We start from the raw sequence: 24,851 nt of genomic DNA on the forward strand, positions 1-24,851 counted from the left end.
TGTGAATACCAAAAGTAGTAAGTTTAGGATTTTGTCTTAAGTTAGTTCTGTGAATCGGGCCCATTGTTATTAGTAAAGTCGACCCAACAACTGTGATACGTTTTAAACCCCGAGTTTGTGCCTCTCCAGACCAAACACACTTCAAATATACAGCCTATTTGTATGGATAACGTGATTCCTACACCTTGTAATCATCATTGTGTTATGTAATATTTCACATAGACTGATTTACACATGCATGATTCATCGTTTCTGTGTAACGTGTGTCTGAAGTAAAGTGCTCTGACACCCTACACTGGTATGAGTAGCACTATAAAACAAATGAAATGCATGTGAGAGAGGAGCTATGAAGAGAGAAGGGGCTCTGTGGAGGGTGGCAGTGAGGAAAACCGAAGAGAAAAACATCATGGGGGCACTAAATGCTAAAAAAGGATGGGGTCCAGGGAGCGCTAAAGCAGCCTCTAGGTCTAAGTGAAAGCTTTGGTAAAAAATAAAGGCTGTTCCATATGATATGAAACACTGAACACCTGCTCAGTCCCAATGAATATGCTTCTGCCGTCGCTCATTTCTTTGTAATTGCAGACTGCCCTCGGGCCGTTGCCAGCACAGCTCCACGGGGACAGGCTTCTTTCTGCCCCTCTGCAGCTTTCTAGTGACTTTATAAAGCTCCTAATTCTGTGATAATTAACAAAATGTTCCTCTTCTTTCTCCATATTATTCATTAACAGAGTACGCTCGGTTCGAGGCGAAGATCCATGACCTGCGCGAGCAGATGATGAACCACAGCATGAGTTCCGGCTCCGGGTCCCTGAGAACCAATCAGAAACGCTCGCTTTATGTGCGGTAGGTCTGCTCCTAGCTTGCCCCATTAAAAACAACTTAAAACAGTATGTGCACCATTTTATGTATAATGGCTGTTTATGATAATACGGCTAGCAAACGGCGGCTGTAGATTAGCATATGTGCTCTCAGGGCCAGTGGGGCTGATCTGCTACAGAGGCAAGCCTTCGCTACCTTCAGCACTGGTTTGGGGATGATTTCAAATCCATAATGGGGTACTTAGCATTTTACTAAAGCATTTCTTCTACGGAGATTTAGCACCGGGGACTCGGAAATCTTTGGATCAACAGATGAACATGGAGCAGAAGATAGTTTCTGCAGAAAAGGTAGATAGATAGACAGACAGACAGACAGCTATATATATATTTATATAGATAGATAGATAGATGGATGGATGGATAGACAGACAGACAGACAGACAGACAGACAGACAGACAGACAGACAGACAGACAGACAGACAGACAGACAGACAGACAGACAGACAGACAGACAGACAGACAGACAGACAGACAGACAGACAGACAGACAGACAGACAGACAGACAGACAGACAGACAGACAGACAGACAGACAGACAGACAGACAGACAGACAGACAGACAGACAGACAGACAGACAGACAGACAGACAGACAGACAGACAGACAGACAGACAGACAGACAGACAGACAGACAGACAGACAGACAGACAGACAGACAGACAGACAGACAGACAGAGACGGACGGACGGACGGACGGACGGACGGACGGACAGACAGGTAGGTAGGTAGGTATTACGCATTGGTGGTCACTTCTGTGTGGTCATAGTTAGGTCCGAGTTTCCATCAGAAGAGCGGTTATCTCTGGATCAAAAGATGAACATGGAGCAGATGATAGTTTCTGCAGAATAGATAGGTAGGTAGGTAGGTAGGTAGGTAGGTAGGTAGATAGATAGATAGATAGATAGATAGATAGATAGATAGATAGATAGATAGATAGATAGATAGATAGATAGATAGATAGATAGATAGATAGATAGATAGATAGATAGATAGATAGATAGATAGATAGATAGATAGATAGCAATTCCGGCTGCAAGAATACCGCATAAGGATTCCCAGTGACCTGAGAATTTGGTGTAAACACATTGTGGTATGTCTTCAGTCGGTCCATGGGATTTCAGTTCATTGTTAAATGAATGCAGTTTTTTTATTGATTGTATTCTGTTCTTCCTCAATATATGACTCATTTCTTGGAGCACGGCCTTCAGACCATTGGAACCTTTGAATTTTTTGCTGTCAAAGTGCAAGTGCAGTCATTACTATAGTTCCATCCACATGCTTTCAGATTGTGATTGTTGATGGTGTCTATAAAACACACATCTTAATAATGCAACGAGAGACATTGCATCTTACTGGCAAAATGTACTGCATATCGAGTCAAAGACAATAACATCAATTTTAACTGTTTAAAGTTAATGAGAGAATGTCCACTCCGTTGAATATTTTCTACCAGGTGAAATGTAAGGCGCACAGTGCAATACTGAACCTCAGGTTCAACACAAACATAATGCTCCTGGCACCTTGATGGAGAGGCCACAGGTCAGGCAGGTGCAATCTTTATGGTGCGTGCGTCCGATGCCTCCACATCTGCAGTGCTTAATTTAAGCCGATGGTTTCGAGTGCTCAGCACCAGCACTTACTTTTCAACACCGGCACTTAAGACAGTCTGCCACAAGGTGGCTCTGTTTGCCTAATTTAGAGATGAGTACTGCAGTTGTTCATTAGTTCAATATCCATTCAAAAAGGACTAATACCTGCCGGAATAGCCTGAATTTTCACATTTGCAGAAGTGCGATAGTTAGTAGTTATGTTGATACTGTCATTGGCGGCATTGGCTGGGGCAATGGGTGGTGCAAGCTGCAGTGGCCTGATTAAGTTCTGATATTCAGCACCACCATTATTCATTTCTACACTGTAAGAGAAGTAGTGACCAACAAGATGGCCCCCATTTATTGCGGGTGTGGGAGGGTGGGTATTGAATACCCCAATAGTGGGGGAGCATTCAGCAAGTGTAGCCCACTGAGCAGAAGCCTCTAATCTCTCACAGATGTTTGTCTCATTACCACTTTAAGGCATTTGTGTACAGCAATACAAACCCACACGGAATATCAGAGCACTTTAAAAAGTTCCAAGGGTCGCCTCAAGGAATCACTGGTTCACTGTTGGATAAAGTCCAGCAATGTATTTTTCATTATAAAAGTTGGAGGGGGGTGTTGTGTTGTTAAAAAGTGCTGCAAATTCCTGTTTCTTAAATTGTTTTCATACATTTCTAAACATGTAATGCAGTCCAGAATTGTTAGAAGGCTAGTGAAATAACCCTTTCGAAAGTCGAAGACTTTATTGGTGATGTTGTCTGGTTGCATTTAATATTAACGCTATGACTGGATGAAAAACTACATCATGCAATCAAATGAGGAAAAAAAACCTGACAGTGAGAAGAGCTCAATGGTGCCACACTCGATCGGCACAACTGAAAGACCAGCCAAACTTCCTTATCCTGAGAAGATCCCCTCCCAGATATCCCAAGCCTATTTCTTGACCTAATACTGACTTTATTTCTTTTAAAACAAAGAAACCACCTATTGGGTGCATCATCTCGAAGGTATGAGTGTGGCATTGTACAGTGTTCATTGATTCACATATAAAGAGTGCTTCCTAAAAGCTATGAAGCTTGCCTGCTGAACACGTTTACTGACATTAGGTCCTAGGAGTTTTTTTACCCATGATGTTATTTGAACGCTGCTTAGGTGTTTCTCTATAACTGCTTTGACCTGTTGCTGGTTTGGATGGTGTTCTGGTAATTTGTGTTTGGTAACTTATGTAACAAGTATTGGCAAAGCCAGAAGGTCTTGCAGTGAAACCGACTGGCTTAGATAGCTTTCACAAACGCATGTGTATCTGGAGCAGCCATCTTGGAACAGACTGTAAGACATTAGAAATACATTAAAAGATGGACACTGTGGATTAATGCCCATCCCCGGTGGTCATCTTTGAATGCATTTTGGTTTATTTTAATCAATCCTATCCAAGCAAATGGCCACCATGGATGTGACTGCATCTGTGATGGCCATCTCCTTGATCTACTAAAATTAAATAAAAGCAAAACCATACACGCCATTCCTGCATGGGTGGCCATTTTTAAATGGTCAAAATAGATTTTAAGATGTCTGCCTGCTGATTGAGTGGTGGATGGCAAAAAGCAAAAAAAGTTACAACAAACGGATTCAGGGGGACAAAGAGATGTTGGCTTGTAGTTTGAGAAAGAGGGTAGAGTGGAAGATAAGGACCAGAAAGGGAGAAAAACAGTCCGCAGCAGCTCTAGAAAAAAAGTTCTGACATCAGCAGGAGAAATGGAAATCAGATAACTGGTGGAAATGCTAAATATGAAAGAGTAAAACCTTCAAAATGTGGACAGTACAGTAGAGGAATTTCCCCTTGTGTAGTCTACTAAGATTTTAGCATATCCTCTAGAACATGGATGATTTTTCCTTAACACCCATCTCTGAATCACGCATTATGGGCCCAATTCACAGAGTTTGCTGTGACTGAGCATACATTACTCTTGTAGTACTCTTGCCTTACTACAGGATCTAGGAGAAAGCAATGATTACTCTTAGTGTACTCATGCCTTACTTCTAGAATGTATGAGTAAGTCAGGAGTACTATATAAGTAAGTCACAAAAAATCTTTGTAAGTCAGATCCAATGGGCGAGAATTACAAAAAACTGGTTACCTTTGTAGTACTTCTGGGTCACTCATTCATTTCAGAAGTCGGCCAGGTGAAGTGCTGTCTTAATACTGGTCTGCTCCTTTAATTCAGGAGAACCATAAGAGTATGTCATAGCAGATCTTGGTGAATTTCTTTTCTCTGCCAATTAGACATATTGCATGAGAGAAGCGTACTACAACATGTGTCATACAAATAAATATATCAATATGTCTTTCGCAATAACATGACTGTTATGATCAGGCACAAGCATTGATGGGAACATCTATTTGGAATGATAGAAAGACATCTTAGAAAGATAGGCTTGCTCTCTGAAAAGAAAGTACTGCATAATGTAGCAGGAGGCATTCTAGGAATATGGCATTTGCGTGCCTCCACGTGGAAGCAAATCAAGATTTAATAAATGTCACTAAAAATGTGATGGCACAAATAAAAAATCTGTATGATCTATGGAGTAAAAGTTTACAGAATGAATGGGTTGCCCATTTCAGTTTAAATATACATATTGATTCTGAGCTAGGAAAATGTAATGCTTAATACATTCCAGTCTCATATACCTGTATTGGTTCCAATAAATGTAAAACTGTGTCCATACATTTGCCAGCAGAAAGAAAGAAATTATTTGTGCGCATTCCAATGCTGTTGACTCAGTACCAAATTGTAAAAAATGCCACCTGAGAAAAAACAACAGATTTGTATCTGCCATCTCCTGACATTTTGAGAAAGGTGCCTTTATGATAAGTCATTTGGTCCAAAGTTCGATATATACTTTTTCTAGAATATGACTATTTAGCAAGTCTAGTCTTTTAGCAAAGAGAAGAGTGATTGACTGACCAAATACAAAATAATGATATAAAGTTACAAACATACTAAATTAAAAGCTTATATTTTCTAACAATGCTGCTGTTTAAGCCAGACTACTCTAAAGCAAGGCTAACTAAATGTATAGAAAGTTGTCTTATCCTAATTCAGGAGTTCTTTAGAGGTAATAAGACCCAAATAAGTTGCCGATTTCTGCAGTGAACCAAGAAACTTTAGATGCCACAAAAAATATTTCTGAAGACCTTCAGTCACCATGAAGAATGGTTACCTATCTTGCATCAGAATTGTTATTATCAGACACTGATTGTTTCTCTATGTATCTCTCTGTCTGTATATCCTTCTCTCCCTCTCTCTCACACACACACACACACACAATAAAATGCCTGCTTGAAGTCCCTATTGCTCAACAGTTTGATAGATTCCTGAGCTCAAGGTTTTCCCTGCACACAGTACAATCCCTACAGACCACAAGACTTCAAGAGGACTATTTTGCACAGTTCAGGATAAACATACTGCCCTTCTCAACAATCCATGAAAATGACAACTAACAACTCCTGCAATGAGATAAGAGGACATATCACAGAGACTGTCATCACCCATTCTTTGAAATGTTGTCCAGTACAACATGAAACAGCCGCAGATGGTCTCTTCCTGCCTTCAGGTTCTCAACAGTGTGAATTGTGGCTGTTGTTCATTTGTTACGTGTATATAAAGTGGTTATCCCCACAATACAACTCTTGTTTGGATATTGGCTTTGTTAACTAGACATTTGTGCCTACTGTGTTCTCCCCCATATAAATTCTTTTGTGAGGGAGTTGTAGAGGACATTATCCGATTTATTTAAGTGTTTTGGCCTCAATCTTATTTACTTTAGTAGCTTGTGTCAATTTCCGGGATGCCTTTCATCAGCAACCAGCTAGAAAAAAGGTGTAGCCCTGCATATTGAAAATCATTTAGATATGGGTGACCTGCTAAGCCCTTGCCATATTTTGCCTCTCAAGTAAATATTAGTGAAAATATTTTAGAGGCAATTAATTAAGGGCTGATGTCTATTCTTGTTCTCTTAAACATCTCTGTGGGAATCAATAAAGCGGGTTATAATTTATTCCGCAGTAATACTAAAATGTCAACTACTAGATTTAAGCAACCTGATTTTCCTCTTGTTTTAGATGAAAGAATAAATAGTCATTATCCTGGTGTCCGAGTGTAGACATTTGTCCACCACTCAATAAAACTGTATGTTCATTATAAATAGTAATCTGTTTTCAGCCTCAGTAGAACCTATTGACTCCATATTCATCACTGCGCTGACAGTTTACAGATCATCTTCAAACTCAAGGCCTACCATAAATAGAATATCAAATTTAGCTCACCTGTGTTGGATGTACAAAATAGATGCATGATAGCAGGCTACAGTAAATTCAGTGTACTTATACTGCACCAGGGATTAAGAGACAACTTCCTGCTGTTGAATGTATTGCCTGTTTTTATGACTAACAATTAATGCCAGCCCATAAAGGCACAAACCTTGAAGTTTACATAGTGGAGACCTTTCCATTGAACGCCACAGATCTTCTGTGGCAAGAGAAGACACCACATAGTTGTTGCTCAAAGTAAACTTTTTTTTTTTTTTTTTTTTTTTTTTAAACCGTTTATTGCAATCTCAAGAATATACAAGTATGGGCCTACCACCTTCCGGCCGGCCGCTAGAATGACAGGAGCATATGACATACGTTCAAAAACACTTGGCGTTGCAGAGAAGCAAAATCAGGAGGTATAAACGTCGTGGGCCACATCACTCTAACCCCACAATACGGTTTCATTTTATACAAACAACACAAAAAACCACACCCGCAAGGCAACCCGCAATCGAAAGTAACAGCACGTGCTCCCCGAATGGGGGACCCCAGCCATCCACAGGAGTCTAAAGAGGGGAAGGGGAACAGATCGAGGACTGGGGGACCTCTGTGCCCGGGGCTAAGGAAAGGAGTCAACTAAGGGGACGGGACTGGTGAGGAAACAGGCAGCAGTGGTGGCGCGCAGATACCCCCGCGGTAGGCGTTCCAGGGGCCCCATACTTTCACCCATGCCCCAGGCTTACCCCTCGCCACATACACCACCTTTTCTCGGAACATGCACCAATCCATGTGTTCTTTCCAGGTCGACACCGCCGGGGGCCTCTGGGATCCCCACAGTTGAGCAATGTCACGCTTAGCTATCATATATCCCAGAGTCACCCATCGCGTCTGCGGAACCGAGTAGTCAGTTGGTTTCCACACATTCAGCAGGCATCTCCTCGCTTCAGGCAGCAGCGCGACATGCGTAACCACTCGCAGGACCTCATGCACACCACGCCAGAATCGCTCCACCTTCGGGCATTCCCACAAAATATGCAAAAAAGTCGCCAAAGCACCACATCCACGCTTACACAACCCATCCTCAGCATAGCCCATACGCAGAAGCCTTGGTCCCGTCAGGTAAACCCGGTGGAGTATCTTAAGCTGGACGAAACGAAGGCGAGCCGGTATGGCCACCTCCTTCGGAGAGGCCACCGCGGAAATCCAGTCCTCGTCGTCCAACTCCAGCCCATCGGCGACCCAAGCCTCGCGGAGGCCAGTCAGCAAGCCCGAGCGATCATTAATCAATTTTTTGTAAATAAGGGAGATCGTGCTGTCCGGAACGTGGCCATCCAGCACTCTATCCTCCAGGGGGGAAGACTCCGGGATGGAGGCGACGTCTGGGAAGACGGAGCCCAGTGCGTGACGGACCTGCAAGTACCGAAAGTATTCACTGCCCTGCAGCTGAAACTCCGTCTGCAGCGTCTCGAATGTTTTAAAGCCCCCCCTCGTCCAGAGATCCCCGACTTTACTGATGCCTATCGTGTCCCACTTCTCGAAGCCCTTCGAGGTCCACAGGGAGCCCAATCTCTCAGACGCGTACAACGGTGATGCCCGGGTCAAACGGTCCTTCCACCCCATAGCTGCACTAGCCGCGTGCCATACTCGCACCATGACACGCGTAGGTCCCGTCAGGCGGGGGTCGGGCGCGCCCGAGTAGAGCGCTCGATTATAGTCGCCACCAGGCAGGAGCATCTTGTCCATTTCAAATGCCGGGTTTAAGGCGGGCCCGTAAAGGCCATGATTGATTGCAGCTAGCTGGGAGGCCCAGTAATACCGTTTGATATCCGGGAGGGCAATCCCCCCGTCGTACCATGGGAGCGTCAACTTCGCCAGGGCAATACGCGGCCTCCCGTCCCAGAACAGGCGGCGCTGTAGACTCTCCACCTCACGGAAGTAGCGCGCCGGGACTAAATCCATAGTGTTCTGGAGAGCGTACAGAAAGCGTGGCAACGACATCATCTTAAACAATGCCGCCCGGCCGAGCGGCGAAAGCGGCAGGCGCCGCCAGCGCGCGACGTCCTCCTTCAAGCGCTGGAGGGGGGGAAGCAAATTCCGCTCGTAGCGGGCCTCCGGGTCCAGAGTAATATAAACACCCAGGTACCGAAACCCCTGAGAGGCAATCTGGATCGGGCAGTCCCACGGGAGGACGGGAGCCTCCCCGGAAAGCACATACACACATGATTTAGCCCAGTTGATGACAAGGCCTGAGTTGCGGCCGAATGAGCGCAAAACATCAACCAGGACAATCAGTGATTTACGCGGGGAGGCTAGGTACTAAAGGATATCGTCAGCGTATAGGGACACGCGGTCCTCATACTCGGGGGTCCAACGAAGACCACGGATGGAAGGGTGCCACCGCAGCCACTCCGCCAGGGGTTCCAAGGCCAGCGCGAACAGGAGCGGCGACAAGGGGCAGCCCTGTCGCGTGCCCCGTCCCAGCTCGAATGGGACCGATACTCTTCCATTCACCACCACCTGCGCCAATGGGCCCGAATACAACAATTTGACCCAGCTGATGAACCCCGGGCCAAATCCAAACTTAGCCAGCATCGCCCAGATGTATGGCCACTCGAGCGTGTCAAAGGCCATGGTGGCGTCTAAAGACGCCAAGATGGCCGGCTCCCGCACAAACGGGACACGCGCGAGCACCCCGTGCAAGCGCCGCAGATTAAGGGCCGTGTTGCGATGGGGAATAAAGCCGGACTGGTCTTGGTGGACCAGATCGCCCACCACGCCGACCAGCCGGTTGGCCAGCACCTTGGCGAGGATTTTGGGCTCCGCATTCAAGAGCGAGATAGGCCGATAGGATGTAACCCGGTCTCGGGGTCTCCCTTCCTTGTGGATCACCACGATTGTAGCCAGACGCTGGTCCTGCGGGAGGGAACCCAGCGAGTGGGCCGCCAGAAACATCGCGCGGAGGTGGGGTGCCAGTACCTCCGGTCGCAGCTTATACAACTCGATAGGGATGCCGTTCGGGCCCATGGCCTTGCCGGATGCGACCGAGCGTATGGCGAGGGCAATTTCGTCGGAGGTAGGAGCGGCATCTAACGACACCCTGTCCTCCACCGAAAGGGAAGGCAGCGCGATATCCCTAAGCAGGGCATGGGAATCCTCCTCCGAGCAGGGAGAAACCGGGGAATACACCTCGCGGAAATAATCCGCGAAACAAGAGACAATGTCTTCTGGCTCGGTGACACGCACACCATCCATCCTCTCAATCAGCGGGACCACACGACTCGCTCTCTCCTTTTTATCCAACCACGCAAGCAGTTTACCAGCCTTGTCACCCACATCATACAGTCGCCCCTGTTGCTCTCTACAGAGGCCCCTGGCTGCCTCCGTGACGAGGGCCCTGTAGGCCGCCTGCTTAAGTTGTAGGACATGTAGTGCAGCATCCGTCACCCCACCCTCTAGATCACCCTCCAATTCAGCAATTTCGGCCTCCACCCGGGTCACCTCCTCCTGCTCGCGCCTCCGGGCATGGGAGATAAAGGAGAGGGCCTCCCCTCTAAGAACTGTCTTGAAGGCTTCCCACAGGGAGATAGCCGAAGGGACGGACCCCACATTCTCATCGAAATACCGCTGCAAGGATTTATTCAAATCAGCGCGAATGGTGGGGTCGCGCAGGTACCAGGCATTGATTGGGGCTACCCTGCCCTCCCCCCTCGGGAAGACATCAACGTGCAACAGGAGCGGGGAGTGATCTGAAATACCCCGCGCCAAATGGCGCACCTCTCCTACCCTCCCAACATAGGGCGCACAGACAAGGACATAATCAAGCCGTGAGAGGCTACCATGGGCACCCGAATGGAAAGTGTACTGCAGCTGCGTGGGATGTTTTAAGCGCCAGCAGTCCACCAATCCCAGTGTATCTAAGAAGCCGGACAGCCACGCCTGCGCCCGGGGGAGGTCCCTAGGGGGGTGACGATCCACGGTCCCAGAAACCACCGCATTGAAGTCCCCCCCAACCACCAGAAGCCCCCCCGGGAGGTCAAGGAGGAGGCGCCCCAGATCTGCAAAAGTGGTAGACTGTAACCCCGGTGGGACGTACACTGATACAAAGACCACTACTTTGCCCTCCATTCTCCCCACTAAGACAGTGTAGCGTCCCCTCTCATCATGGCGCACCTCGTCTATTTCCAACGGGAGCGAGTTCTTCACCATGATGCCCACCCCCCGTGAGCCCGACGTGAAGCCCGAGTGGGCCACCAAGCGATAGCCACGCCGATTCATGGCACAAAAGGAATTACCAATAAGGTGTGTCTCCTGCAGAAAGACCACATCTGGTGAAAGTCGTTTCAAATACTGCAGGACCACACCTCGCTTGATCCTATCCCCCAGTCCATTAACGTTCCAGGACAATAAAGTCAGGTCCCTACCCCCCATCACATACAGAAGCCATCATTCGTCCCCCCGAGAGCACCTTAAAAACACCAATACAATAAAGGGTTTGCCTTGCGGTAAAAACGAACAACACCCCACCCCAACCCACCCATCCCAACAGACCTCCCCCCTCCCTGCACCCCTGCATGAGCCCAAACAGCCCCCCCAAAGTGCAGTGTGCCTGTCGCCCCATGAATGATGAAACTAACTAGTCCCCCAGAGGAGGAGGGAGAGCCCCCAAGAGACCCCGTACTACCTCCACAGGAGGGGAACTTACACGAACAGTCAAAAGTGACGACAATGTTGTCCTGAGCGAGGCCTACTATTAGTCCCTCAGTCCTGATCCGGCGAGCCCTCCCCACCACCCGCGCCCCCCCCACCCCCCCGGCCCCGATCCCCGGGCAAAGAGTCCAACCAGTCCCCGGCCGCTTCGGGACGATCAAAAAAGTGCGTGCGGCCATCCACTTCCACTCGCAACTTAGCTGGAAAAAGCATCGCATACTTGAGGTTCAGGTCCCGTAGACGACGTTTAACTCCGAGAAAGCTCAGTCTCTGCTTCTGGACCGCTGGGGTGAAGTCAGGATAGAAGTTTACGTCCATATTGTCAAATCTGACCGGTCCTTGAAGCCTAGAAGTCTGCAGGATAGAGTCTCTGTCCCGAAAGTTGAAAATCCGGGCAATGAGAGGCCTCGGAGGGGCTCCGGCCTTAGGTCTTCCTCCGGGAACCCTGTGGGCACGTTCCACCGCAAAGAATTTACTCAGCCCCCGGGGCTGGAGATGGGTGAGAATCATGTCCTCCACAAACAGGTCCGCCGCCGCCTCCTCACGTCCCTCCGGCACCCCGACAATGCGGACATTGTTCCTCCGGGCCCGACCCTCGGAATCCTCCAGTCGACGATCCATCAGGGCGCTCGCCTGGCCAAGCCGGCGCACCTCCTTTTGGAGGGCCGCCACGTCCGTTGTGAGGCCCGAGGTGGTGTGGGCCAAAGAATCGACCCGGTCATTGGTCTTGGATAAGTCGGCCCTCACCAGGCCAACATCCACGTGGACCGAGTCAATCTTCTGCGCAAGTGTGTCAAAGCGCTGGTCCACCGAGGCCTTCATCTCGGCGATAGCGCCCATGACATCCCGCAGGGTCAGATCCGCGGGCAGAGCAGGAGCATCAGTCGGGCCCTCAGGGGACCTACGCGGCACCTCGGGAGATCCCTTCTGGAGGGTGTAGCGGTCCATGCTGTTGGACTGATGGGCTACGCCACGGCGGGTCGATTTCACCTTTGCCCGGTCGCCATCTTGCTTTGTGGACATGGTTTCAGTCCCCAAATCGTGCCAATCACCTCGGAAAAGGCCGACAAACCAGTTCACGGGCTCCGGGGGGGGGGCAACCACAGGTCCGCAGGACGGATCACAGCCGGCGGGCCAGCAGGGCACCCCAATGAGGCCCCACCACCGCACACCGCCCCGCAACCCAACCTCGCCTACACAGCAAGGAGGGTGCAAAAGCGAAAGTGAAAGTGCGGGGCACGCGAGTCGCCCAATCCTGCCCGCCGCTGTTGATCACTTCGTCTCCGGGTCGCCCCGCAACTCCAATCCGGGGGGCCGGCGTGGAGAAGGCCGCAAACCTCAATCGGTGCTCCCGCCGGTGTCCGAGGTCCAATTTGGAAGCGGAAAACGGGTGACACCTCAGCTCGGGCTCACCAACACAGTCCCCTCATCTAGGACAGGATATTGTCAGGATTTATGTAGGAGGTCACGGAGGTCCTCGGGAGCCTCGCACCTACACGGCCATCTTGGTTGCGCGCTAGGCTCCTGCTCAAAGTAAACTTGATTGGATTCATGCCAGGATAACAATAATGTTCAAATGTGTGTGTTTTATTAACAAATGCCTGGTATAGTCCATTGTTTTGCATTGAAAAGAGGCATTTGTCACTACTAGTTCGATAGCTCCTAGGTGAAGAAGAAAATGCTTTGGAACATCACCAACCTTATGGTTTGACTTTTTAAGGCAATGAGGCATTTTCTTACAGCCAAACCTCGGAAGTGGAGCAGACTGCCTGAACACATGCACTTAGCACCTTTCTAGATTGTTTTTTCTAATAAAGCCTAGTTGTTTTTCACCCTACGACTAGTCACTCAGAGATAGCACAAGTCCATTCAAACATTTAGGAATTACAACACTGTTTAGTTAGGTAAAGTATATACAGTACATCATTGTACATATATTTTTTACAATAACCTAACCAATTCAAGAATAAAACAATCAGGACTAAATGTGATGGAATTGGCTTAAATGTGTTTAGAAAAAAGCACTAGCTACCTTACTTGAAGTATTAAAGTATAACATCAATAATTATTTCATTGCATTATTCTTTCTATTTTTAATAGTTGCACTCTGACCATAGCATCTCCCTCATGTTAAATTGTGATATCTTCACACGCTTCTCAATGGTCAGGTGGTAAATTGTTTGGTCAACCTTGAGTTTAAAAAACATATAAGTTCTAGGACACTCTCCCCCTCAGCTGTGGTTGTTGGTGAAAATTCAAGGAAGAAAGGTGAATTTTAGGAATTCTTGAGGGAATGGAATCACCATAGTCCAACCTCGAGAGAATCAGTGATGAAACTACATCTTTAATGTCTTGCTATTTATTTAAAGGTTTTCAATCAAACTGAGTCCAAGCTAATAGTTGTCAGTTTTGGCCATGACATTTACGTTTTAGGAAGTTAATGGGGCTGGAATTACATTTCAGAAGGTGTGATATCATCAAACACTGGACATTGCCTAGCATTTTACGTAAAAGTGAGATGTCATTCATGGAGGAGATCCTATCAAAGATTTGGGTTTAATCCATTTATTAATAACATAATTCATCAGAGTATTTTAGAATGCCTCAGCTTTAGGATACAGAATAAAGAATGAAGGTGTTACAAAGTAGACTAAAGGATTTCCCCAAAGAAGATGAAATTGATTAGTGAGGTAGGAATCCAACCAAGTTAAAACATTGTCAACAAAGCCCCTGGAGTTTCTTCAAGGTCATTAAATCAAATCATTGTTTACATTGTCATAGACAGGTAATAGATGAAAAAGAACCAAAAGTCAAGAATCGCCATTATCAAGAATGCATAAGGCAGTGCTGATGATTCAGACTGAATATTTTTCATAATATTATTTTTGCTGACAAACTGGTGTGGTTGGTTGTTACTTTAACTTGCGAGACCCTTTACTGGGAAAGGGAGGCCAGATCAAGGACAGATGTTATAGGTTTGTCCTGGATGGCTGATGGATCATTTAAGAGAGTAGAGAGACTTTTCCTATCCTTTTAATAGTCTAGGAACACCTCCTGTGAAAGTTCGAAGTTAATAAAGTGGTTCCAATGGGGCTTTAAATGAGTACTTAGATTTTTGGCTTAGTTAGTGGGTATCAGGTCTAAAGGCATTAATAGAGGGTTTGGCTTGAGATAGCATTCATGCATTCAGCCTGGGACATCCCCAAGAGTAGACATTCAGGAATGCTAGTGGCCAGATGTTTTTTGTCCTTCTAAGATTTTTATTTTCCTCATTTAGTTCCTTTGCATACCAAGGGCAGATTATTTGTTCTTTAGTCTTTTCTCCTTCATAGGGGCAAACATATTTACATTTTCCGACATAGTATAATGTACTTGTTGGTGGCATAATTAATAACATGGTCAGCTGCTGGGGGAAGATGGCAGGACGAAATACAGGAGACTATGTCAGGGAGGTTAAGAATCTTAGTATCACAAACCCATACTTTCTGTCTTGGGTTCTTCAATGGTCATCAGTTTGGAGAAGGATATAGTAAAACTAATTTAGGAATGTGTCGATCAACATACAGGAAACCCTCGTGCGTTAGTTAATTTGTGTTAGCAATAATCAGATCAAGGCGAGCACCTTTAATATGTGTGGACTCGAACAGTGAAGGATGAAGTCTCGGTTAAGGAAAAAGGAGAGAAAAGAGATATAGGGGAATGTTAAAATGTTCCCAGTTGAAGATGCGAACACCAACAAATATGTTATTGGTTGAATGAATACATTTGGGAGGTGATGTGATACATGCATTTGTCAATTAAGGAATGATTATCACCTGACAGGAAATAAATAATGTTGATTTTGGTAGTAGTGGATGAAATGGACTAAATTTCTTCTTTCAGACATGGAAAGTGGGAAAAGATTCAAAGTGTACATGCCTGCAGTAGATGGAGTTTTTGAACATCACAGCCATGCCACCTTCCACCTTGTTTTCTCGAACGAAGTGAATAATTGAATCCTGAGATGTATTAGTATGTCCCTGAAGGGTTGGAAGGAATCTCACTTGCAAGGAAGGTGTCAGATAGTTTAGATTTTAAATTGTGCTTAATATTGCAGTGTTGCCTTTTCAAAGCATTGCAATTAGCACGCAATGTCACCCACAGCAAAATAAATTATGTTTTAAGTATCAAAGGATGAGTCAGGTCTGCCAGGATTCAAACCTGAGACTCGCTGTTTGCTCACATGCCAGAGCTGTGATTACTTGCCTCACTGAGCCATTTTACCAGGCTGAAAAAACAAATGTGAGGAGAAATCACTAAAATACAAACAGTTTTTCACTGAATCTTGAAGCCAAGGCAATGCAGGCTGGAGAGATCTCATTGATACATCACATCCTAATTTGACATTTTCATGAAAGGTGGGCAATAATGCAATCAGTTATGAGCATCAAAACTACCAACATATTTTTGTGGAGCCAGGACTGGATTGCCCATTCTGCCTCTCTAGCATTTTCCCAACAGATTGAGACCTAGGGTCTTCTTTCAGAGCAGGGTGACCCAAGCATGCCTCAAGGCCACATTCCATTCACAACCTCGTGCAAAGTGGAGCTGGTTCGAAACCTTTTGTTAGGGTTCATTTTGGTTTCCAGTCCTACCCTGCTAGGCACTTCTTTCTTCCAGACCTCCATACATTCTCCCAACTCTGATGGAATCTTAATTCCTATGAGGTAATACAAACCTTTATTTTCTGAAAGGCCATGCGTTGACTGCTGCTTACACCTGTCATCATGATATCTTGGTAGATAGAATCACCATCAATTCTCTGAATCTCTTCAACTCATTTTTCATGACCTTCACAAAGTGACTAGTTGGGATGCCTGGCATGAATTATGTTTTGTCTCTTACAGCATTTGATTCAAAGGGCATTTTTGATTTCCTTAATGTATAACTTCTCTGCAATCAGTGGGATTCTGTTCACTCATTCTATTGTTTAGATTAAGACAGAGGAGGATATTTACTAAGGTTTTGCACGAGTGCACACATGGCATAAAGCAAAGCATTATGTCAATTTACTTACAATAATAAAAGTCTGCAGGAGTTGTGCTACATTGTGCAGCCCCACACAAGTGCCAATGCAACCCTTAGTTAATATAGGTCGTTGTGAACAGAAGGAGGATGCCGCTGCCTGCTGCAAGCTCTAAATTGCAAATTATAATGATACACATATTTCAGAGACATGAATACACAGGACTCAATATCAAATTGATATTTCGGTTAATGAGATTCAGCACCCGTTCCTTTGCTGCTGGAATATACAGACATCTTCTTTTGTGCCTGGCTTTGTATGCCATTAGGAGCTGCTGCTTTGTCAGCCTTTTACAATCAATTAAAGATGACATATCCAGTGGTAATAAGCACCAAGCGCAGATCACGTTACTTAGGGTGATATTTGAAGGTCTCTGTGCTCTGCGTGAAATTATTCAAGGTCATTACTCCTGGTGATTTCCAGCATAAAGATTGTTCCTTTGAGGATGGCTGGTTAATAAACTCCTTTGCCCTCATTTAATCATCTTACAGAAGTATGTGTAATCAGTCACTGTTGTGGTAGAAGACCATGTCTGAGCTTCAAGTCCTTCATCATTGGACGTATAAATTAATAGGATCAATAAACGTAAAAGAATACTTTGACATGTGTATAAAAGAACATCATTAAAACGGAAAATATGGTGATATTTACTCCCTGCACCACATTTTGATTAATTTTTTCATTTTTATTGGCTATGTCACCTTTGTTTTTTTAGCTTTTATGACTTTTTTGTCGAAATAAAGCTTATGATGATGAGGTTGATTAATTTTGTTTGCTGTGAATAATACTCTTTGTCTCTCTTTGTGGCTTACCAGAGGCATTACCACCGTATTAAGCTTTTCATATTGAAAACTAATATATGATATGACTTTATGTTAAGTTATGCTTCTCATAATATTTATCAAGGATGAATACATCACAAATATGATTTGTATTTTATTATGATTTTCTATACTTCCTAAAGGTAATATGGAATAATGTTAGTAATTTGCCGACTCTAATAGAAAATGCTCAAATACTGCCTCCTTACCTTGATATATGAAAGGACCTTTAGGGTAGAAATAACTCTAATTAAAAAATGTATATGTTTACAAATGACATGTCTTTTTCATGTGAAACATTTGTTGACTCCTTCACGATTCTGAAGGGTGTCTACAGTCTGGTTAGAGCATCAATAAAGACTAAAAGTGTCTGCGACTCGAGTGATCTGAAGGCTGAAGTCCCTTTCACAAGTATATAGTATGTCCCACATTTTGGAGATGCAGCCTGTGTACAGCATCATCAGTAAGATGTCCCTGCTCTCAATATTTCACTGAAATCCATGTGAGATGCAACATCCACAGAGGAAAAGTACCCTAAGCCAAACTTTATATCAGTCTTTCCCTCTTAACACAGTTTATGACTGCAAGTATCTTCTGCATCACACGTGATGGGAGGAAATGTCACCTTACACCACCCCACTTGTCTTGCCCTTATAGTGCTTGTCATTCTCTGACCCATTGAATGTTTGCTGATGAGGAAATCAGTATTTCTCCTTTTTTGCTGTAAAACATTCTGGGAGAAATTTGGCTATTGGTTGAGGGTGCGAAACCCTACTCAAGCAACAACGGCAATTCTTGTCATGGTCAAACACTAGCAGACCCCAAATTAATCTGTGCTTAACCGTATGGTAGATTAGCACAATGCAGTCAGGCTTAACTTAGAGATAATGTGTAAAGTATTTATGCAGCACTTCAAACAGTAATAAAGTGAAAATACGACACAAGAAAAATCCCATACCAATCTAGAAAAATAGATTAAACTTTAGTAAATAATTTAAGACAAAAACGATAAAAATTCAATTAGTAAAATTGTAGATATGCAATTTTAAATAGCTTGACGAAAAGTAGCACTAAGAAGCAAGAAGCACCAATTGAGGTTATCAGGTCGTGGTGGTCCAAATCCAAGTCACAAAGTGAGACTGAATGTGATAGATCGCTGGCCGGATACAGCACTGAGTTCAGTCCGCTGTTAAAAGTACTTTGTATCCTGGACGTCGAGATGCAAAGCTTTGCGTTGGCCTGCACCAGTGTTGAGGAGCCATTGATGGGAGCTTGCGGTGTGAGGCCCTATGTTGAGGGGAGTTGTGCTGCATCGGATCTGGTGAAGCCGCAGATCAGAGGTTGTGATGTGGGTATTGAGGTGTGTCACACTGCATCGAGGGCAGCGAAGCCGCTGGTGCCACACCGACTTGCTTTGAGATGCATCGTGCTGAGTCAAGATGCGTTGAGCTAGCCAGGTTGTCGTCTGGGTCAGTGCTTGTGAAGTCTCTAAGCAGAAGCTGCAATGCATGGTCGCGATGTGTCGAGCTTGGGCCTTTTGTCGGCATTGAGCTATGTCATGCTGGGTTGATGCTTGTAAAGCTGCCAAACAGAAGCATGTGGTTCACAGTCCTCCATCAAGATGTGTTGAGTTGCACAAGAGGCTAGAGTGAAGTCCTTTGTGTGTGAGCTGAGCCAGTGTCTTTAAAAGTGCAAGTGCGGTAGGTGACAGCTCCACTCCCCCAACCTGCCAGAGGTGTCCCATTCTCCCAACACCCAGACCCCCTATTGTGATGCTGTCTTTGAAGAATACACAAAGGTCAACTGACAACGACACCTAGGCATGTGACCTAGGACAGGCTTCAGCCACCAAATGGTTCGAACAAGAGAATGGCATCTTTTGAAAAGTGGCATTTTCAGAATTGTGACTTAACTTCTGACTTTACCATTAAAGAGTGTTTTAAATTATGATTCTTCCGGCACCATACATGACTTTCCTACCTGTTCCAAGTCAAAAGTTATCATTAAATGTAATAAGGTTGCCCAATGTTATCCTATGAGAGTAGTAGGCTATACAGTAGTGAAAAACGAATGTAAGAATGTTTCACTACCAGGACACGTAAAACTTGAAAGAACATGTCCTACTTTTTCAATGCACTGCACCCTGTCCTGTCAGCTGTTTAGGGCCTACGCTAAGGGTAACGTATATGTAATCAAAAGGAAGAGTTAGGCCTGGCAAAAGGTTTATTTTGCCAGTCCGAATTGGCAGTTTAAAACTGCACACACAGGCAGCAATGGCAGGCCTGAGACAGGTTTAAAGGGCTACTTAAGTGGGTGACAAACTCAGTGCGCAAGGTCCACTAGTAGCATTTAATTTACAGGCCCTGGATACATGTAGTATCACTTCACTAGGGACTTACAAGTAAATTAAATGTATGGATTGGGTGTAAGCCAGTTTGAAAGAGAGAGCACAGCGCTATAGTACTGGTAAGCTGTGGTAAAGTGTACAAAATTCTTAAAGGCAAGAAAAACAAGTCCAGAAAACAGTGAAGGAAAAATGTGTTGGGGGTGACCCTGGAGAGAGGGTTGGGTCGATCAATTTCTATATAACTTTGACCCGATCCATTGACAATAGTAAACTCACAGTCTCTGGTTCTTTTGAATGCAGGTTCTATCTGTTGCATGTGTTTTACTTTGCTCATTTTACTCAATATAATGTTGCCATAATCTTTAGGTCTTTTACTGCCCAATGAATCATGTTTATGGCATGTTTTGGTAATACCTATATATTTCTAACCAAAAAACGAGTTGTGTTGTATCGAAGATATATCAAAATGAGGCTTTGTTTGTGGCCCCTCTGCTTGTCAACACCTCAAAACGGACTAATAACAAAGCAACAACCAAAGCACCTACCTATTTATGTTTCAAATTTCTCATGTACATAGAGTTGAATTTGATCTCCAGCCATTCACAAAAGACTCATTTGCTGGGTCTTTAGGGACAGATGTACAAACAATAGTAATAGCAACTACCGAATAGAATTTTTTGTGAATCACTTTTTGTTAATTGTTATTACTAATGTAAAAAGAGGTTATTTATCCCCTATTCCATAAATAGCGATTCGTAGTGGGTCGCAAAAGACCTACCTCATGAATATTAATGAGGCAAGTCACAATTTGTCACCCACTACGATTCCGTGCAGCATGCTGGGGTCAGCAGACCACCATATCTGTGATTGCTTTTAAATAAAGCAATCTTTTTTTTAAACGCAGACTGTTTTTCTCAAAGGAAAACGGGATGCGTTTAAAAAGATAAAAATTAAACATTTAAGTTAAGTTATTTTTTTAAGAGCAGGCAGTGGTCCTTTGCCTGCTCTTAAAAATATTTTTCAACTTTCAACCATTCTCAAAGGGGAAGGGACACCCAAGGGACCCCTTCCCATTTGCAAATGGGTTACTACCAACTTTGAGTAGGCAGTAAAGTATGAATATTTTGCAACTTCAGTTTGGTCACAAAACATTTGCACATACCAATGTGAATCGGTACTTGGAAGGGGCACCCTAAACACGCCCCTTCCAAATACCAATTTGCAACCCTGAATTGCGATTCAGTAACAGACTACCAAATCGCAATTAGAGCTTTGTGCATTTGGAAATGCCTTTTTGCATTTATAAAGACTTTGTAGTGTTAACCCTCAGTTCTTAGAGTCAGGAGACTCTTCTCCAGACTCTTCTTCAGAGGCAGCTTCTTCGTGGAGCGCTGTCCCACAGGAAAAATATAATGATAATAATGATGTTATTATCATTTTATTTTTCAATATTGGCTATGTAAAGGTGCCAGCGGGGTGGGGCTGTGCTTCCCCCAGAGCAGGGGAGGAATGGTGATACTTTCTTAAGTGCACTTGATGGTTTGGGCTGGCGAAACTGTCATGCGGACTTGCATTTTCTCCACCCGGCTGTGTTGTACTGCCTGCATGGAGAACATACACAGCCTCCCTGTCTCTCTCTGAGCGCTGAACTATGACGCTCAGCCCAATCACAACGCTGCTGTAAGGCAGCGTTGTTATTGGCTAGGGGAGTCGGGAGCCTGGGTGCTTCCTGCTTCATTGACTGAAGACGATGGAGGAGATGTGGCCACTGGGAAGGTAAGTGAATTTTTATTTCATATTTTTATTTCCCCCTACTTTTTTTTTTTACCTCCCGTCCTACCACTACTGCCAGGTAACAGCCGCTACTGCTCTTCTCTTTTAAAATTGAGTAACGTGAGCAGAAATTGTCACATTGGTACAATATCTTGTTTCAATTATCCTAATTTGCCAGACGCATCAAACAATTAACAATTGGTGACTGAGGCAACAGAAGGAACCGCACCTATCACAATCCCCTATTATCATAACAAAAGGGAAGTGATCACACAAACTGAAAGGGAGCGCACAAGTATGTGAGACCAGTCACATATACTTTCTAACCAGAGATAAATTCCAGATTTCCAGAATCAATACAAAATTACCCTGCACTCAAATCAAACAAAAACTTTCCATTAACCATAAAGAAAATTTCAAGTAGCCAAATATTGCATAATGCATAATAGCCAATATTTATCCTTGTATGAGAAAAACACGAAATAGTCCAGAGTCTATAATCCATTCTTTATTATCCAAGTTTATAACTGTAAACAAAGCGTTTCGTCCACTTAAATCAATCAGTCAGTAGATTTGTAGAGTGCTTCTTGTCACCCATGAGGGTATCCAGGTGTTGGCAGCGTCCAGTTTATAAGCTGAATTGCCAGGTGTTCAGGGACTTTCCGAAATCTGGAAGAGATGGGGAGGTCCGGAGATGAAAGGGTAAGTTGTTCCATGCCTTTGCTGCTAGGTAGGAGAAGGAGAAACCTGTGCATCTGCTACGTTGGATGTGGGGGGTGAGGGTTAGAGAAACAGTAGCTGAGTGGAGGTGGCAATAGAAGTTCAGATGGTGGTTCACGTAGATTATTCCTCCGTACTGTTGTGTAGAGCCTTGTATGCGTGGGTCAGGAGCTTGAACTCGCATCTTTTCTGTACAGGGACCCAGTGGAGTTCCCTGAGGTGGAGGCAATGTGGGTTTGTCTAAGGAGATCCAGGACGAGTCTAGCGGCGGTGTTCTGTATGGTCTGTAGTCATTGGAGGAGGGGAGCTGCGATCCCTGCGTAGAGAGTGTTGCTGTAGTCCAGTCGGCTGGAGATGAGGGCCAAGGTGATGGTGCGTCTTTGGGGTAACCATTTAAATATCTTTAGAAGCATGCAGAAGATGAACTAGCAGGAGGAGGAGACAGAGTTGACCTGAGTCCTCATGGTTAGCTTGTTGTCCAGAATGAGGCAAAGTATCCTAGCATGGTCTGTGGGGGTAGGAGTTCTGAGGGCCACTAGGATGCGTCCCATGGGGAGCTTTAGTTTCTGATGATCAGTACCTCTGTCTTGTCCGTGTTGAGCTTCAGGCAGTTGTCTTTCATCAAGTAGGCAACGTCTGTCATGCAGTTTTGGAAGTTGGTGTTCATGTTGGTGGTGTGTTAGAAGAGGGAGAGAATGAGTTGTGTGTCATCAGCATAGGATATGATGTTGAGTCTGTGTGTTTTGACAATGCTTGCCAGAGGTGTCATATATGTGTTGAAGACAGTGGGGCTGAGCGAGGATCCTTGGGGTACTCCACAGATGATTTCTGATTTCCAGAGGTGAAGGGGGGAAGCAAGACGTTTTGCGCTCTTCCGGCGAGGAAAGGGGCAATCCATCTGAGAGTGGCTCCTTGGTTGCCTATGTTGTGTGTGGTGGGAGAGACTGTATCGAAGGCTGCTGAGCGGTCTAGGAGGATCAGAGCCACAGTCTCTCCACAGTCAAATATGGCTCGGATGTCATTGTTAGCCGCGATGAGGGCTGTCTCAGTGGTGTGGTTGCTGCAGAATCTAGATTTGGAGGAGTCGAATTGAGTACGAGGTTCCATTCCAGATTTGAGGAGAGTTACTGGTTGATGGCTTTTTCTAATACTTTGGCCAGGAACAGAAGCAGGGAGATCGGTGGGTAGGTGCTGAGTTTTCTGGGGTCTAGTAGGGCATTGACCTGTGTGTGTTTCAAGTCCTCGGGGAAGGTGGCCTTGGCAATTGAGGTGTTTTAATGAGGTGGTGAGTATGTGGCTGATTCTGGCTTTACCTAGGTTGAAGATGTGTTGAGGGCATGGGTCGGTTGGGGCCACTGAGTGGACCAAGTTCATGATGAAGGCATTGTCCTGTGGGGCGAGCTGGCTCCATTTGGTTAGTCGGATATCTGTGCTGGAAGTGGGTTTGTTGTGTTGCTTGAAGAAGTCTGTGGCTTTGGGTTGGGGTTTGAGGTTTCTGTAGATGTTGGCAATCTTGTCATGGAAGAAGTTTGGAAGGTTGTCGCAGAGTTCCTTTGAGGGAGTAATGTTGTTTGTTGTACCTGAGGGGTTGGAGAATTCTTTGACAGCACGTTGAAGAGTTCTTTGCTGTTATTGGAGCTTGATTTGATGTACGAGGCTTTGTCCTTTTTCTTCGATTCTCTCACCTGTCTGTTGTAGTGGTTGAGGGCTGTTTTGAAAGCGGTCTTGTCGGTCGTGTCTTTGTTTACAATATTATTTAGCAGTTCTGAGGTCTTCAGTTCACCAGATAGCCTGCATGGTGGACCTTCTGTGCGTGTTGTTACCGATGGGAGCAATGTTGTTGGAGCAGGTGGTGATCCAATTGTTGAAGTTTCCGACGTTCTGGTCTAGGTTGTTGGAGGAGATGGGGTGGGTTGTATTGAGGGCGTTGATCCATGTGTTCTTTGAGACTTTGATTCAGCTGCGGCGAGGGCCATTGGGCAGACTGGGGGTAGAGGTCCCTGAGTTGGTGATGTTGAAGTTGACAAAAGAGTGGTCGGTCCAGATGAGTTCCGTGGTGTGGCTGTACCTGATGAGGTCGCTGGAGGTGAAGATGGGGTCTAACTTGTGGCCTTCGGTGTGCGTGAGGTTGTGGATGAGGTGGGTGAGTCAGATGTTGGTTGTGTTGACCTTATTGTGGTCATCGAGATGGAGGTTGAGGTCATCAAGGAAAATGAGTTGTTGGAGTTTATGGCGAGGGGGGCAGTGAAGTCGGTGATGAAGTTGCAGAAGGCTGGATGTGGTCCTGGAGCACAGTAGGCGAGGGTGCCCTGATAGAGGATAAGCTGTCTGTTTGGAGACGGAAGTTGAGGTGTTCCATGGCTGGACTGATGTCCTCATTTGTGCTGGTGCACTGAATAGATTCCTTCCTCCGCCAGGCTTTTTGATGCGGTTGGGTGGGTGATCTTGTATCCTTCAAATATTGCGGTGGCGATGTCGGGCACGGAAATGGGGTTGAGCCAGGTCTCAATGGCGAAGAGGACATCCAGTTTAAGTGTGGAGATGAGTAACCAAATCCCGCGCATTTGTGCTTCAGCCTGCATTAAGTAGGGCCTGGAGTGGGTGGGGCTTCTGTTGATGGGAAGACCAGTGA

General features: G+C 45.3%; 1 protein-coding gene across 4 annotated transcripts in view; it reads left to right on the top strand.

Moving 5' to 3' along the window:
• Positions 1-24,851, top strand: part of DLG2 (discs large MAGUK scaffold protein 2) — a 4,361,751-nt gene that overhangs the window by 3,807,264 nt on the left and 529,636 nt on the right. For all 4 annotated transcript variants that reach the window (XM_085623221.1, XM_085623223.1, XM_085623224.1 and 1 more), the window contains one exon: positions 729-843. In XM_085623221.1, coding sequence (XP_085479347.1) covers positions 729-843 — 115 coding nt within the window. The remainder of the gene's footprint in view (positions 1-728; positions 844-24,851) is intronic.

Source organism: Triturus cristatus, chromosome 8 (assembly GCF_964204655.1).
Source record: "Triturus cristatus chromosome 8, aTriCri1.1, whole genome shotgun sequence".
Taxonomy (NCBI): domain Eukaryota; kingdom Metazoa; phylum Chordata; class Amphibia; order Caudata; family Salamandridae; genus Triturus; species Triturus cristatus.